Source organism: Corvus kubaryi, unplaced genomic scaffold (genome assembly GCF_017639235.1).
Source record: "Corvus kubaryi isolate FWS band 111438036 unplaced genomic scaffold, C.kubaryi_AGA036_p1.0 65266, whole genome shotgun sequence".
Lineage (NCBI taxonomy): Eukaryota > Metazoa > Chordata > Aves > Passeriformes > Corvidae > Corvus > Corvus kubaryi.
Window position 1 is genome coordinate 1 of NW_024581875.1, and position 17,200 is coordinate 17,200.

General features: G+C 38.6%; 1 protein-coding gene across 1 annotated transcript; it reads left to right on the forward strand.

Moving 5' to 3' along the window:
- Window positions 1–69: 69 nt before the first annotated feature.
- Window positions 70–16,485, forward strand: LOC121673169 (signal transducer and activator of transcription 4-like; the record flags this gene model as incomplete). The annotated part of the gene is made up of 15 exons (XM_042046257.1): window positions 70–221; window positions 1,060–1,119; window positions 1,909–1,926; window positions 2,008–2,101; window positions 2,984–3,028; window positions 5,507–5,590; window positions 5,849–5,947; window positions 7,174–7,309; window positions 8,669–8,721; window positions 9,521–9,615; window positions 10,177–10,313; window positions 10,737–10,928; window positions 12,139–12,205; window positions 12,722–12,830; window positions 14,921–16,485. Coding segments are annotated over 15 exons (1,368 nt in total), but the record flags the coding sequence as incomplete, so codon positions are not given.
- Window positions 16,486–17,200: the final 715 nt, after the last annotated feature.

The window sequence follows — 17,200 nt, forward strand, 5'->3', positions numbered from 1 at the left end:
TTCAGAATCTGTAGAGAAATAAGTCTTTAAGAGATACTAGCCCCATTCCCCCCCCCTCCCCCCTAAAAAAACCCAGCTGTTTGTTCATACACATTCCTAAAAATACATTTGTTTCACTCCTCACACAGCTCCTTCGTGGTTGAAAGGCAGCCCTGCATGCCAACACATCCCCAGAGGCCAATGGTTCTCAAAACTTTAATACAGTTCACTGTTAAATTAAGGTAAGGGAAAAAATCTGATATAAAGTCCTTCATTTTTGTACAGTATTTTATCCTAGGAGAATCTAGAAAGCAAAGCAGACCAACTTGTGTTAAGGATCCTTTCAACTGCAGGGAGATTTTCTGGAATGGGGATATGAAGTCCACAGAATCTGTCATGCAGAACAAGTGGCAGCAAAGAGTAAAACATGAGGAAGAAAGGCACATTGTGGCTAAAGGTGGCACCTTCAGGGTTCTGTATGCATTGAATTCTTGTTCTAATGACTTTACAAACTGAATAAATAATGATCCATATCATACAAGCCAAAATCAGAATACTCAGAGAATACACAGAGGAAAGAGAAACTGCTGCATTTTGGGGGTCTCTGGTGAATCAGAGACAAGTTATTTCTCTCCCAGTAGCTCCTTGCCTGACTTTGTGAAAGAACAAAAATTGGAGAGGAACTCTCATTTCATTTCCACCTTGCAGCACAAAGTGCATGGAGGGTTGGGGGTGAGAAAAGGTACATGAAGGAAAGCCCACACACAATCTGTGGTGCAGTTAGAGATCATACAAATCCATCTCCTAATTATTACTACTTTGGTGTCTCTCCAGACATTCCCTGAAACACATGCTAACTTTTCCACACACTTAGAGGGAGGGTAGGGCACCCACCACCAGTACAGCCCAGCTCCTCTTTCTCAGTATTCAAACCCTGTAAATTGTGTTATAATCCTAGGTGCCTAATCTGTTTTCAGATTATAATAATTTCTGATACTTGAATCTGGAGCAACTAGTCTGGTGTTTTCTGGTGAGACATTTATTCTGTTAATATTCACTCTCTCATTTTCTGTTTTGAAGGTTGCTAATTAAATTGCCAGAGCTGAACTACCAGATCAGAGTGAAAGCAACTATTGACAAGTAAGAAACTTAAAAGTGAAGATATTCTCTTTCTCCCTACAGAGACAACACAGTTTTTTTCAGTGGCTACCCTATCTGATTATAAAACTGCTTTTAAAAGGAAAAGAAAAAAAAAATTAAAACCCCCCACCAGTTAAAAGATCAGAGTAACACTTCCTTTTTATGTGGATGATGTCTTTTTTTAAAACAAAGCTGTTAAGTCTAATTGATGTTTTCAAATTGGAGGCAAGAAATCCATTTAAGATTTGTCTCAAGACTTAGAAAAAATTCATCATTGTGTGATACAGCAGCATCACACAAAAACTTGAAATCAAACTGTGTTGCATTTATGGGATAGTTAGGTTTGAAATACCTCCGCTCTCACCATGCTCCATCCCCAGCCCTCAGTACAGCTACCTCCCTCTTTCTGCTTGTTGTGCTTCTGCAAGCCCCTAAAAAACACCTTGACTGCATGGACCTACTGCATGTTGGCCTACAAGAAAGAAGGAAAACACCTAGTGAGGAGGGAGCAAGAGAGAAGCCAGGGCTGTTTCTCTAAAAAGCCGCGTACTGTCTGATAATAAAGAGCAAGATAAAATACACTGCCTACATATGGCCAGATGCAAAACTCTAAATGGACAGTATGAATTTCAGTTCTTCAGTTTAAAAACTGTAGTTGTGTTGTCAATGCAAACCAACTTCGACCAGGCAAAATCTACCATCTGAGATATGCTTCTCAGTACAAGTCATGGCTTACATATTTACTGATTCACAATCTGTTTCCTCTCCCCCACCCCTCTTCTCTTCTAGGAATGTTTCAACTGTAAGGTAAGACAATAAAAGTACCACATTTATTAAATTTTTCCAATACAATGGTATTTGAGTACATAAGTGAAATGTCCTCCCCAGTAACCGGAGGTTCGTTCTGTGTGGAACGCACGTGAAAGCCATGAACATGGATGAGTCTGCAAATGGAAGCCTGTCAGTAGAATTTCGACATTTGGTAGGTTTGACTGCTTTTTTATTGTTGTGTACTTCTGGTAGAGAAATATAAGATTCTTTGGAAGCTGTGGAGGGAGAACTGTATTACTGTCAATGCCACACTCATTTTCTTTCTGCTTATACAGGAAGTTTACTCCTAGAACCTCTTTATGCCATTCCATACCTTATCCATTCCATAAAATAAGACTATATATTTTCACAGAAATGACAAAGCAAACCCCAATTACCACCAGAAAAGGAAAGACTAATCATGCTGAATTAAAAAGCTTCTCAGAAACTGAGTTTGGTTAAAAAAAAACCCAAAACACCAAACCAACAACAAAAAAAAACCCAAACAGAAAAACCCAACACACAGAACAAACAGACAAAAACCCTAAACCACACCACAATTTTCTAGGGGAAATAGAATTGAATGCTTGAAATCTATCGGAAATTAATGCCTGTGATAACAGCCTTGTGAGAGACTAGAGTACTGCTTCTGTGACTTCTCTGAGAGCCCTGTGAGTCCTGCTTTCTGACTAACACTCCCTTGCCTGTGGTATTTTTGGGGCTTAACCACAGATGCAGTGCCTTGGTGTAGTTTTGCAAAAGGAGATTGAGATCAATGGTCTTTAACGCTTTTTTGTGTTATACACTTGGCAAGCACCCTAATTAATGCTTTGTTACATTCATTTAGTTTCTTAAAAATTCTTTTAAAATATCAAAAGACCCTCACTGAATAGAATTTTGAGGTGTAGTGTCAAGAGACTTATGAAGACTTCATTTGTATATTGCAAATAAAATCTTATTATAACTAAAAACATCCTGGTTACAAATTATGTTCTTTATATGTACTTCTGTCTGTAGTCTCTCTGACACATAAATATTGCTTTGCTTTATACAGCAACCCAAAGAAATGAAAACAAGCGCTGGAAGCAAAGGAAATGAGGTTTGTGCATTTATTTTACATGTTGTTTTTGCCTACTCTCACAAGTATTTCATATTTGATTTTATTTAAATCAAAGAGCTGTTAGATTCTGAAATACGTACTAGGTACAGGATCCAATTATTATGTTAGTATAAGTATAATGAGAACTGGTGGGAATGACTCAAATTGTAATTGCATGCCTTAAGTTTGTATATTGAAAAAGTTACAATAGAAGGTGGAGAGTAATAATCCAAATTTGTGCATTCCTCTCAAAGGTTACCTTTTTGGTCATTTATATTTTGGAAAAAAAACCCAAACCAAATAATAATGAAATAATTATTTCCTATAGGAAAGGTCCTTTAAATATATGTTTTACTGGCCAGGTTCACAGCTGAAGTCAGGATGTCATTATTTTTGCATCAAATGGATTTGCTGCCTCATCCAGGACCAAAAATGTGCTTCATTTACTGACACTCATCCCAGCCTGGTCGTAGGTTCCCCTCTCGTGGTGACTCTGTGTATGGCACGAAAGCGCTAAAACCAACAACTGAGGGTAAAGTTGAATTAGCAAGCTAAAAAAACCCAAAAAAACATATATATATATATATATATACGTATATATATATATAAAATCACTCATATCACAGCCCACATAGCTGTAGTTTTATAAGCACAACAGTTATTTGAAGTAGTCTTTAAGTACAAAGTAAAAGGTGTGATCAACATGAAGAATTTTACCAAAACCTAGAGCAGGAGATACTTGTGCCTGTTTCACACACATTTCTGAACAGAACAACTCACAACCCGATTAGCAAGACTGAAACTCCAGGCTCACCTCCCAGTTACTTTGCTATTTACAAAATCACTGACATCACAACAAGCAAATGCAAAAATGTAGGTTAAGAAATGCTGGCACTCTACTTCTGGCAGCATTTTCCTCCCCTTCCACACATTGTGCCTTTAAAACTATCTAAAGCTATCATAGGTCTGTGGAGAATTAGGACAACTGGACTGTGACCTGGCTCACTGCTGATTTCCTCAAACAGAGCCTCTCCTTGGTCAAGTCAGTCTGTGAAAGTGGTTATTAGCAGAACAAGAGTTGGGATTTTCTTTGTTAACAGCAACTATAATACTTTCAAAACTAGGTTTGTTATAAGACATTCAGTTTGCTAAAAGTGTAGTTAAACATAATTGGCCTCATTAAAAAAAGTGGAAGTTCTCTATTTTAGATTTGTCCTTTCATGCAGATGTACCTTTTTGCCTAGACGATTTTTCCATGAGAAAAATTTGTTTCTGCAAAATCATAATGAGGGGAAGAAGGGTGGTTTCACCAACCCTTTTCAACTTTGTATCAGTAATACAGGTTGAGCTGGATTGATTTAACCTGTATTAAAACATCTGAGCTCATTTGATGGATGAGTGTTTCATGTAAAAGCCTTCAGGTCTAAGCTGGATTTTCCCTTTGCAAGGCAGATTTATTATTCAGATGCCTAAGGATCTCCTGTGGTCTCAATTCCTCATTTATTCAGTGTCTTTTATTGCAGTGGCTTGTACATATCCTGGAGGAGGTGCTCCATGGGAAAGATAAGGCCACGAGGTCCTCTGCCAAGAAATAGTTTTATTTTACATTGACTGAAAGCAGAATATTTCAATACAGGAAAGCATTTTGATTTGCAACTTTTAATTTCTTTTTTTAAAAGACAAGTCCGACAAAACAAACGCATGATGGGGAGGGAAAGACCAACAACAAAGAAAACAGGAAAAGGAGAAATATATTTTTATGCTTTGAGTTCTGGGGATGGAAATGTATTTCGAAAGACCTGTTTCCTAAGGGGCAGAGATTTGGATTTTTACAGAGCTATGCTGGTTTGTAATCAACAAACGCTTGTACTACAAACTTCAATCAATGATGACAAACAGATTTTATTTTTTTTTCCATCCAAGAAAAGCTTGGGGTTTTAATACCAGATTTACTTTGGATTAATGATGTAGGTCTCTACTCCTTCAACTAGTACCGTCTCAGTACACACAGCAAACCTGGATGAAGGCCTAGTTGTCTTTAAAGCTGTGGCTATTGACTTTGTTTCTAGTTTGTTTCTCCTTGAAGTTGAACATGTCTGTTCAAAGTCAAATTGTCAATCAGTAAGGAAACTTTAGGAAAAGGAAAGTTGGAGACAGCCTTTATCAGACACACAAAATTATCTGTTAACTTCTTGTGTGCAAATCTGTGTTTAAAAGTACCATTTTAGAAAAAGTTAAAAGTTTGGAAGTACTCTTTTAACAATATTCAGGGTTTTTTAGATTCATCAGAAAAAATACCAAGCTTCTGGACTAATGTAATGTTATAGTTGAACAAACAAATTGTTTCCTTCACTTCCTTTTTTTCCTGTTCTGCTTATGTATTTGATATGAGTTTTCTTTCCAAGTGTGACCTCAGCAGCTGGATCACTAAAACACCAACTGTGCACTCACAGCTTTAAAACCTCCTTACTCCCTCAGGGCCCTCACATGGTGACCGAGGAACTGCACTCCATCAGCTTTGAAACACAGGTCTGCCTGTACGGATTGACCATAAATTTGGAAGTGAGTATTCGAGACAGATTTTCTGGGGCAAGAGTAAAAGGCATTTTCCGGCAGTTCATAGAAGAACAACTGTGTTGGGCCAGACCACAGGTCTGCCTATCCTCGGTGAGGCCCTCAGCAGTAACCACAAGATTTTCAGAACTTCTGGAAAATAAGTCTATGCTTTGGGAAGAAAGAGAGGCTAAAACACCAAAGCACAGCACAGCACTAATACTTTCCTCAGCAGCATTTACACACTGCATTCATTCTCTCTACCAGACCAGCTCTTTGCCTGTGGTGATGATTTCCAATGTCAGCCAACTGCCCAACGCCTGGGCCTCTATTATTTGGTACAATCTGTCAACCAACGATCCTCAGGTAGGTCCTCAGTATATAAATACCAACTTCCTGCATCTTCACATTTGTGTTATTTGGTTACTAAATACATTAAGTATAAAAAAGATGTGTTTCGCTCTTGAACTGGCCTTACTTTTTTTCACAATACGCTGTTATCAACATCACACTTTAATCTTGTCCTCCTTATCTTTCTTTCCAGATATAAAACCACATGCACACTTAGCTTTCCTTTTTGTAGCCTAAAGTAGTTCTTAAACTAAGGAAAGGTGACAGCCCTTCTCCACAACTTCTCTAACTTCTGTAGTTTGAATTTATCTTTCTTGGGTGTGGCTGACTAAAACTAGAGCTGTTAGAAGATAATTCTACCAGTACAACTCCAAACCATGAAAGCAGGCATATAGGTGAGTCTCTAATGTACTTAAGTGCTGCTTTCCACCACGGATTTTATAGGAACTTGTGCTTTCTGTGGAGAAGATTATAAATGTTAAGTAGCAGCTTCTAGTGGCTCTAACCCTGAGCAAAGGCAGAATCATTCTTTCTAAGGCTCCAGCTGTCTCAGCACATATTTTAGATTCAGTCACTGTTACTGTATTTGCAGATTGTGGAACAGTGCTGTCAATGGCTCTCAGGCTTTCAGCTGGGCATTAATGCAGTCACATGGATACTCGGAGGAGGGAAAGGGTCAGACACTCCACCATGGTGGCAGGCCAGCAGACCAGCAGGCTGGACTGCATTATCACTCTGTGATACTCCAAAGAGTTTTTGCACAGTCTTCAGTATGTCCATGGTGTGTACAATCCAAAAAAAACAAATGAAAAAACTAAGATAAGCCAAATGATTCAACAGCACATCACCATATTAGTATGTAATGGTTTAAGGTTTCCATGCGCTAAACATTAAAATATAGTGATAATATCTAGATTTTTCAGGCAGGATTTAAGCATATTTTCATTGTCTTTACACAGGACACTACTAGAAGCATAGCAAGGTATTTTAGCAACCGAGATGCACACAGAGACTTAGGCTCTCTCTAGGAGTGTCGCCCTACAACTCTTCTCAGGCACCCCACTGGACCTTGCTGGGTGCCTGCAGGTGGGAGGGCCCACAGATGTTTGCCCCAATGCTTCCCCACACACAGAGCTGACTTTCAACACTTCCAGATTCTGCTCAAGTACTTGCAGCCTCCTGTTACAGCCTGATACATATTTCATGGCTGCTATCTAAACAAAGCATTCATTCTGTTGCAGAATTTGTCTTTCTTCAACAACCCCCCTGCTGCCACTTTAAGCCAGCTCTTAGAAGTACTGAGCTGGCAATTTTCATCATACGTAGGTCGTGGACTCAATTCCGAACAGCTCAACATGCTGGCAGAGAAACTTACGGGTAAGTGTGTAGAAATACACAGACTTTATTTGCTTTGGGGTTTATATTTGATGGCTACAGGTAAGGGCTTTAAGCACCTGTTGTGGTTTAGCACCAGCTGGCAACTAAGCCTCACACAGCCACTCACTCACTCACTCCCCCAGAGTGAGATGGGGAGAGAATTGGAAGGGTAAAAGTAGGAAAACTCATGGTCAAGATAAAGACAGTTTAACAGGTAAAGCAAAAGCCACACATGCACACAAGGCAAACTAGGAATTCATTCACTACTTCCCATCTGCAGGCAAGTGTTCAGCCTGGAAATCAGGGCTGGATCCATCATGCGTAAGAGTTACTTGGGAAGACACATGCAATCATCCCAAACATCCCCTCCTTCTTCCTCCTTCCCCCTAGTTTGAGCATGTCATGATATGGTGCAGAATATTCTTTTGGTCAGTTAGGATCAGCTGTCCCAGCTATGTCCTCTCCCAACTTCTCAGCACTCACAGCCCCTTTGCTCATGGGGTGGGGTGAGAGGCAGAAAAGACCTTGACAGTGTGTAAGCCCTGCTAGGCAAGAACTAAAACATCCCTGTATTACCAACACTGTTTCCAGCACAAGTCCAAAACACACCGGCTACTGTGAAGAAAATGAACTCTACCCCAGCCAAAACCAGCCCGTCATGACCTCCACTTCCAGGGCTGATGTCAAAAATGTCACAATGACATTTTTTTTCTTTAAAGAAAAGCAGGCATTAGCTTATTCTTATCACAAAGTAATTCAACTTTCAACTTCCAGGCTGCTCAACTGAAGGAAGAGGGCATCAAAGTCACACTGAACTGTGATGTTACTTTTCTTCCTTAGCAATTATCTCTTACATCTGAAATCAAAGGAAGTATTTTTGCTTGCTTACGAGGTTTGGTTTGGGGTTTGTTTCATTTTAAGTACCTGTCCCTGTGGGTCTGTTCACTTCTGGGACCTCACCAGAGATGCTTCACTGGTGTCAGCACAGCAAAGAGGCCCTGTAACCTCAGTGAGATGAACTGTTGACTACTCTGAGACCCAAGTGTGCCCCAGAAGGGAGAGGCCTTGGGGAAAACTGAGAAGTAACATTTAGGCTAAAAACTGAAACTGAGCATGTAGAGTTGCAGACACCAAGTCACGGGCTGCTTTAGGCAAGTATTCCCAAAACTACAATTATCACCTGCTTCATAAAAATACAGAAAAGCAGATCTACAGTCCCTTAGCATGCCCCTATCCCTCCCTCCCCAAGTCTGTATGTACTGTACTTCTCCCCTCACCCACCTATACAGATATCAAGCTATATCTATTTCATAACTTCAGAATAATACATGCACCATTTGGGCTTTTTTTTTCTTTCAGGGCAACAAGTCAGTTACAATGATTATCAACTATCCTGGGCAAAGTTCTGCAAGGTACTGTTCCAAAAGTAAAACTAGACTCTTATGTCTGATAACACCCACAACCATGCCTATCTCTGTTTCCCTGATGCTACTGATAAGATTCTCATTTGCCATATGTGGGACTTACAGCTCAGCACAATCACATCCCTTGTAAAAATTTAACTAGGAAAATAACACTTCCAGAAGCGTAAAGCTTGGGATTAGGGATCTAGTTAGATATATTGCTACAGATATCAGAAATTGCCATTTTAGTGTGCCTAACATATTTCTGTAAATGATCAGTTGAAAGTCTTATCAAAGCATGTAATATATTTTCTGTAAAGCATAGGTACTATTTTTTGTATGCTCAGTTTTGACCTAAATTATTCCAAGACAGTCAATATATGCAATAACTTTGATGAGGAACAGAGAATGTATTGATAAAGAAGGGTAAGCTCGTTTAATTCTCATTAACTACATTATTTAAACAAGAACAGAAGCTTGGAAGGAAGTTCAACTTTCTCATCTTCATTTCATTCAAACGTGATTTTCTAACTAGGAAGAAACAACAGATGTGATTTTTTTTTTTTCCTTGAAAAATGAGGTGCTTCCAATGCATATCTTAAAAATCAGTTGGTTTTATGTCAGGTTGAAAGAGAAATGTTACTCAAAACCACAGCTCAAGTTGTCATTCTCACTTGAGCAAAGTAGCTTATTCTTAAGAAACTGAGAAGAAACTATGTCATGTGAACGTTGGGTAACATCACTCTCATGATTCTCTTCTTGTGTGTGTTGGTTTTGTTTGTGTTTTGTGGTTGTTTTTAACCGTTAGGAGCATTTGCCTGGGAAGTCTTTTACCTTTTGGGTTTGGCTTGAAGCAATCCTGGACTTGATTAAAAAACACATTCTTCCTCTTTGGATTGATGGGTGAGCAAGAAGGGAACTGCTGTATATTGGTCTCTCTCCGCTTTTTCTCTGTCCTTCACTAATCTCAGTTTTAGCTATGCAGAGGAGTATTTGCAATGAGTTTAATACTTCTCCCTTCTCCCATTTACAGCTTTTGGAAATTTTTGCCAAAGGGGAACAACACTGAATCCCTTAGAAATGCAGGTTTAGATCTGTTCTTCAGTTCTGTCTATGCAGTTAAGTACTGGGATAAATTTCACCAGTTTCATAGTACTTTGAGCTCAATGCCATGCTCCACATGTAAATCACACAAAGCTTAGGTCACAGTCTCTAGGCCTTATAAAGCTTTGTAACCACATTTTGGAAACCTGTATAAAGTCTGGCCAGATCAAGGCCAGGCTGAATAGAGCTCTGGGCAATCCAGTCTGGTGAAAGATGTCCCTGTCCACAGCAGGGGGTTTGGAACCAGGTGAACTTTAAGGTCCCTTCCAACCCAGGCCCTTCTATGATTCTACACATTGCCCAGATGGAAGTCTGTATTTTTTTCCAAAAGTAAACCCATGATTTCCTGTTATACCTCAGGTACATAATGGGATTTGTAAGCAAAGAAAAGGAGCGAATTCTGCTGAAAGACAAGACACCAGGAACATTTTTATTAAGGTTTAGTGAGAGCAATCTGGGTGGAATTACCTTTACTTGGGTGGATCAGCTAGAAAATGGTAAGTATAATTTAAAAGAAAAAAAAACCAAAAAAAACCAACCAAACAAAAACCAACCCAAACTCGGCAATATACCTGCAATACTGGAGTCACGTTTTGTTTGGTTTGAAAGTAAAATTCACATATATCATGTCATAGTATGGTTTTGGACAAGATACAAGTGTCACAATTTCTCAAACACAAACCAAAACTCTGACATTCCACCTCTGAGTTCTTTATATTAACAAAGCTCTCTATGAGGTGTATCTGCTTACTGCAGACCTTAGATTTGTTTCCAAATATGCCAAAATTATATATTGAAAGATACTAACGTAGGTAAGAACAGGTAAAGCCTATGCAAGTGTAAACCTCAAAAGAAAGGCTAAAGTGTGTTCCAGCTGCAGATGCTGATCTACAGGTGATGGTGCCTTTGTGTTTTTGCAGGAGATGTAACATTTCACTCGGTGGAACCCTATAACAAAGGTCGCTTATCTGCCCTGCCTTTTGCCGACATACTGCGCGATTACAAAGTTATTATGGCAGACAACGTTCCTGAAAACCCTCTGAAGTACCTGTATCCAGATATCCCCAAAGATAAGGCCTTTGGCAAACACTACAGCTGTCAGCCAAATGAAGGTTGGGCTCCACTTCTCTATTTACCCTTTCTGCACAGCAGCTGCAAAGTCAAAAGGCAATTTTAGGAATGTAGAGAGAGGAGGGAGAGAACAGATTAAGATGCCTCCTTTAATAGTCATCTTCAAGAGAACTATTTTAACATGTGTCTATCATTTAGACAGCTTCATTTTGCAAATACATCCCTAGTCTTAGAGGTTGCAGTAGAGGTGATGAAAATATTTCTAAAAAGTTAAGAAATTGATTTTTTTTTTTTCCTGACTGATGCATCACAAAATTCAGTGCTGGGGTGTTCAAAGGAGAGGAAACTGAAAAGTCATCCTGCTTATCGGCTTCATAGTTGTGTTATACTGTAGCATGCTGTTTCTTTAATTTCAAGAAAACTCAGTATTTCCCAAACAGCTTGGAAGCCCTACTTTGTTTCATTTCATCCAATGGAACCTCATTAAAAAAGGTAATTTATCTGCACCACCTTTTCCCAATACACTGCACAATTACAAAGTTATTGTGGCAGACAATGTCCCTAAAAACCCCTGGCAACTGCACTGGAAAATGCAAAAAAGGATGGTTCCAAATATGTTCAGGCCCACGTTCTTTTTTGTCCAAGTTACATTTTTAGATCAAATTCATTCTCGCTTAAAGAAAGCCCTCAAACCCTTAATTTTTTAATAGATAAAACACATTCTTCTAAAATTTCAGTATCAAGGGTTACAGTTCCATTTGAACTCAAATTCCTACACAACTCAAAAATATTTGGAGGCTACAGGTTTTTTTCTCCCTCTTCATTTTAACTCAGTGGACTTTGCCTAATGCTCCAATCCTCTAAAATCTTACATAGATGCTTAATTTCATGCAAAAGACATTGCTGAAGCTGTATCTGTACAGACAGAGCTCCAAGCATTTGCAGAACTGAAATGTGGAGGCCCAGAGTACCAGACTTAAAGAATTGTGTATTTGCTTTGAAGGCCTAACAAAATCTCTTTCATCGGTTGTGGTATTGTATTGTGATTCATATCAAGAGAGCACAGACAATTCTATGACTAAGACCTGAACTCAAGGACTAATCTCAGGAATTCTCCTCACTTTTATGGCTATTTATTTATGCAGGGATTTTTCAATTTATTATTGTCTGCAGCACTTCAAGCAAATAATCAATTTCAAATAGATAATAAAATGACTCAACAATATTTAATTTATTTACTATTTATTCTAGTCTCAAAGCCCTCAGATGGAGGAGGCAAAGGTTATGTTCCTTCTGTATTTATCCCAGTCTCCAAAATGTAAGTATCCTCACAGGTGTGTCACACTTCAACTGGTTTTTTTTTTACTTAATTTACATCCCATTTCAGAGTTTCCCCTGCTTCCCTTCCCCAAACTATTTGAAAATAGTTTGGCATAGAAACACAAGGCCAAGGACTGCTAAACACAAGAAAGGGACATAAAAAACTTTGCCTGCATGGTGCTTTTCCCATTCATGTGGCAAAACATTTGTAAAAAGTGAATGCAGATTTCATGGTACTCTGATCTACTTATCTTTCACTGTCTCCTTCTTCTCTCCAGCAGCTGGTATTAAGGCCAAGGAAAAAGAGGATAAACATGATTCTATCTCCTACATTTTTAAGTGTATACAAGGTTGTTGGCATGTGTTTGCAGGGCCACCAGCAAGCCTGAGTACAGGGTTAACAGACTTAAAAAACATTCACCATACTCCACTGATATGCATAAAGTTAGAGGGATTTAAGTTCTTTCTAAGATTATTTTTGTATATTTTTTGTTTGCTTATTTTTTCTTTTTAGCTTAAATGATTCTACAGAACCACATTCCCCATCAGATCTTCTTCCAATGTCTCCAAGCGTTTATGCTGTTCTGAGAGAACACCTGAGTCCCACAGCCATTGAAACTGCTGTAAGTTGTAAACTTTCCCATTCGTAAGTAAATATTAAGCAAACAGGATGTGTCCAGCACAGATGCTGGTTAACAAAATGCTGCTTGCACAATTGTGAAAGAATCACAGCTCTTTCTTCAATTGCTGCACTACATTCTGAAACAATGGTGCAGATATTTCCTATTCTAAATGGTGCAGGATACTGCAAGCATCTTGAAAGCACTGGAATTACCTGACATGCTGGCCAATGAACCATGAATGTCAGAACACAAAGATCCCAGAGTTCTTGCACAAAAGAAGGCTTTACACTGACAAATACATGTAATTTATACTAACTCTCTAGACAGCACAAAGGCCTGGACTTGCTCAGGGGAGCTGCCCAGGGAACACAGTAATTTCCCATTCAGCAAACTTGCACAACTTTTTAATGCTGCAAGTTTTTACATGGGGTTTCAAAGTGCAAAATTAAAAGTCAACTAAAACACTTTCAGCAAAGAAAAGTAATATTAACTTAGTATATAGAAAGATTAGGAAAATACTCTGTGAACATTGTATTAAAAAAAAAATTCCTCCTTTCCTTATTGACTAGAAAATGTGTTCAGAATCATCATGGCTCAGAGTCTTTAGAGTAATGAGCCGGGTGGGGATTTGTCCAGCAGGCTTTTCTTAGGAAACACAGCAGTGGTTTGGCTCTAGCAGCTTTAGAAGAAAATCTTTTTAAATACTAGCCCTTAACCTTCTGCATATTCAATGATTTATGATCTTAAAATGGTTATGTATTTAAAAGCCTGCCAACTCCCCTTTAAATGCCTCTCTGTAAACACTCTTCCTTACCCACAAACAGAACAAAACGAAACCAGAATCCTTCCTGACTGTCAATGATTGGAAGTACAGTTAGACTTTACATATAAATAGATGAGTTCTTTAATACATCAAGCTGAAGAACTGCTCAAGAGCAAAATATCTTTTTATTCTTCACTTTTTTCTCCAATAGCACTCGTGACAAACTAGTTCTTTAGCTGAAAATGAAATAACCAGCTTGAATTAAAATTCTGCATTAAAACCTACTCCACCCAATCCAAGACATGTCACCTTTCATTTCTATTGTGGTGTATAACATGTGGAAATGGTTCTGACCTCCTCAACTGCCTTTCTGAACTATGCACGCATTTGCTTTCCTGAAGTTTCGGCAGAGTAAATAGTTGGATTCACTTTTGTTTAACATCAGGCTCCAAACATTTTTGGTTTCTTCTTGCAGGCACAGTAAATCTCAAACCATCTCTATTCAGAGCTTCAAAATAAGCTGTGACCATGGCCATTGTTTAGGGCCTGGTGGCAAACTGCAAAAGTTAAATACAGTCATGTGGGTTTTAAAGGTATCAAGACAAGTGGTTCAGTGCTGCTAGATGGTGATACTTCTATAGGCTCTTACTAGGAAGGTTTTCAAGCTCTGCTAAAAATTTCATGAGAAAAAGAGTTCTAGAAGATTTTAAAAGAATTCCTTCCTTGCTTTTTCCATTCTATTTACCTTCCTAAACGGAAATGAGGAAAATATGGAGGCTTTTTATTTATCACCCCAAATTCACACAACAATCTACCCCGCTGAAGAGCTGGCTAAGTACAGCAAGTACACAATCTGCACTATTAAAGCAATACTTTTTCTCCATGAAATGCCAATAAAAAAGCACCATGTGAGATACAGAAAACAAGAGTGAAATCTGCAGCAGGACAAAATATCATGCAACTCACTAACTCAGTCTTAGCATACTTTCTGCAGCCTTGCTGAATTCCCTTCTATCCTCCCATCCAGCTTCCCTTGCCCGTCAAAAACAACAAGACTCCAGGAAGAACCCTGCAATACATATCCACAGGCCACAACAACAAAAGTTCATATAAAAAGAAATACTATGCTTATTCCTATTGCAACTGTTTCCCACACAGTGTTTTCTAAAGAGTATCCCTCTATTCTATATATAACTAGAAACAAGATTCTCACATTGTCAAAGTGAGGCTATAGTTACCTTGAGCCAGAGAAGGTTTCATCTGCAGTTACTTTTGAAGGAACAGCTGTGAGTACCATGAGACTAATCTTTTCCTTCTTTTCTTCTAGCTGAGTTCTCCTTACTCCACTGACTGAAGTTCACATACTGGAAAAATTAGTAATCATGTGAACACTGGATGGGTTAAAGAAGTCATAATTTTTTTTTCCTGTCACCTCTGAAAACTAGCTTTTCCTGGAAATCATTTTGTTATTCTTAGGCATCTTTCTGTTATCAATAACACACAAACAAGGAATTTTCTCCCTAGGAATTCAAATAGCCTTATGCAAGTCAGATTTGCTGTTGTCACTGAAAAAATACCAAATTCTTTCTGGCTTGGAAATTATTTGACTTCAGTGGGGTGCCAGCAGAGATATGTTTTACATGCTAATTTAACTAATTTCCATAGAATTGCTGTAAATATGAGAGCATAAGAATAAAATGTTTTGCTTCTGAAAACAGTGTATAAAGATACCTAAAGACATTAATATGTTTGGAAAAATTAGGATTTATTATGTTAAATACTTTCTGCTTAATCATAATCTTGTGGACCACTGATTTAGATACTGTTTCAAAGCAAAGATTCTCATTCCCCTGACTTTGAATGTTCCAGAGGTGTCTGGGGTTTGCTTTTCTCCAAAGATGAATTGCCTTCAGCAGAGATTTTTATCTGATGCCGCATCAGAAGTTGTGGAAGGCGGGTAGTCAAGGCTGGGGAGAGAAGGGAGTTCCACAAAGGAAGCAGACACAAAACTTGTGGTGTTAAAAAGGCTGTCTCCATTTCACCACTGGAAGAGAGAGTTAGTAAAACTTCCCCCTCTCACAAAATAGTTGCAGAAGTAAATCTATTTGGGCAGAAAGTACTGTCAGAAAATCTACACATAAAAAATCCTGACCTGACACAGTTTGGATACTAACTGGTCAACGCCACCAGGGAGGCAGTTTTAAAAAACAGTTACTGAAGAGCTGCAGCATTTGCTGACCACCTGGCAATTTGTGCTGCATGACAGGATATTATGTGCCTGTCACAGGCTCATTTAATAAGCAGGACAACTAGTTTTTGTAAAAATGGTAAATTTTTTAATACTCTCTTTTTCTTTCAGGCATGTTTACTGCTGAGTTTGGGTTGTTTGGTTTTGTTGTTATGGTTTTATGAATAATAAAGAGACAACTACAAGGCCACTGTATTTCACAAATGCAGGCTCAATCAAGACCTAAGTCTTGCCCGCAGAATACTTGGTTAATGCATGCTTAAAATACAAGTCCTTGAATGTTTGCACCTTACTGCTTTCTCAGGCAGGTATAAATGAGACATCTGAGATGAAAACATAACCTCCTTGAATCAGGAAGACATGGATTGGACTTCCAATTCTCCTTTCACCCATGCTACTTACCTTAGTTGAAAGCGAGTGAGCAGAAGCAGAGTAATGGGATATTTTTGTGATACAAAGAAGTAGATTTCAAAGAAACAACACATCTCTGTTCATTAGCCTGAGTGACTTAAAGCGAGTTGCACATACGTTCAGAAAGCATCGTGTATAAAATAAAAAACAAGAGCAATTCTGTATATAGCATGGTAATATCTGTAATTTATATAACCAGCATGAATAAAATCAGATTTTGGCTTCAAGTTGCATACCCAGACCTCTGTGGATTTTTTTCAAGGCACAACAAAAATAGTCTTGCTGCCTTTTTGTTGACCTTAAACTGAGCTACAAGCAGTAACAGACTTCTAAAGCAGCAAACATTCCTCTCACATCAGCTATTGCATGTCTTTCCATTCTAACCTCTTCTCACAATCTTAATACAAACAAAACAGGGGATGGCCTATATTTTTGACCATCTAAAGTTCATGAGAAGTATAGCAAGAAAAGATCAGATATGGTATGAGAAACAGTCTCCTCTCTCCTTCTTCCCTGCTCCCCATGCAAGGCAACCCTTCAACTCTCAAGTATTAACTTCAGCCCAATAAAACTGGTGTTCCTGAACAGCATTGTGGATCACGTTTTGGCAGGACAGTTTCTGCTATTGCTTCAGAACAGATTTTTGCAGAGGGTAGGCTTAACATTTCATTGAAAAGCACATGACTTGAAATCATTTCACTGTTTTAAAGGAACACTGGAATAATTTCCTGTAGGATGAATATATACAGCCCAACCCTCCTTCCATTAAAAAAAGTGAGAATTTTGTTCTTATGCCACTATGAGTACGAAAGTGGTTCTCTAGTAAAATAGTGGGGGGGGGTGGGGGGGGGAACACAAAAAAGGGGTGCCCAGATACTACCAGAGAAAACAAAATGTCTGCTTTTAAGTACTTCTACTGTGTTTGTGCTTTTGCTGTGTTTTGCAACA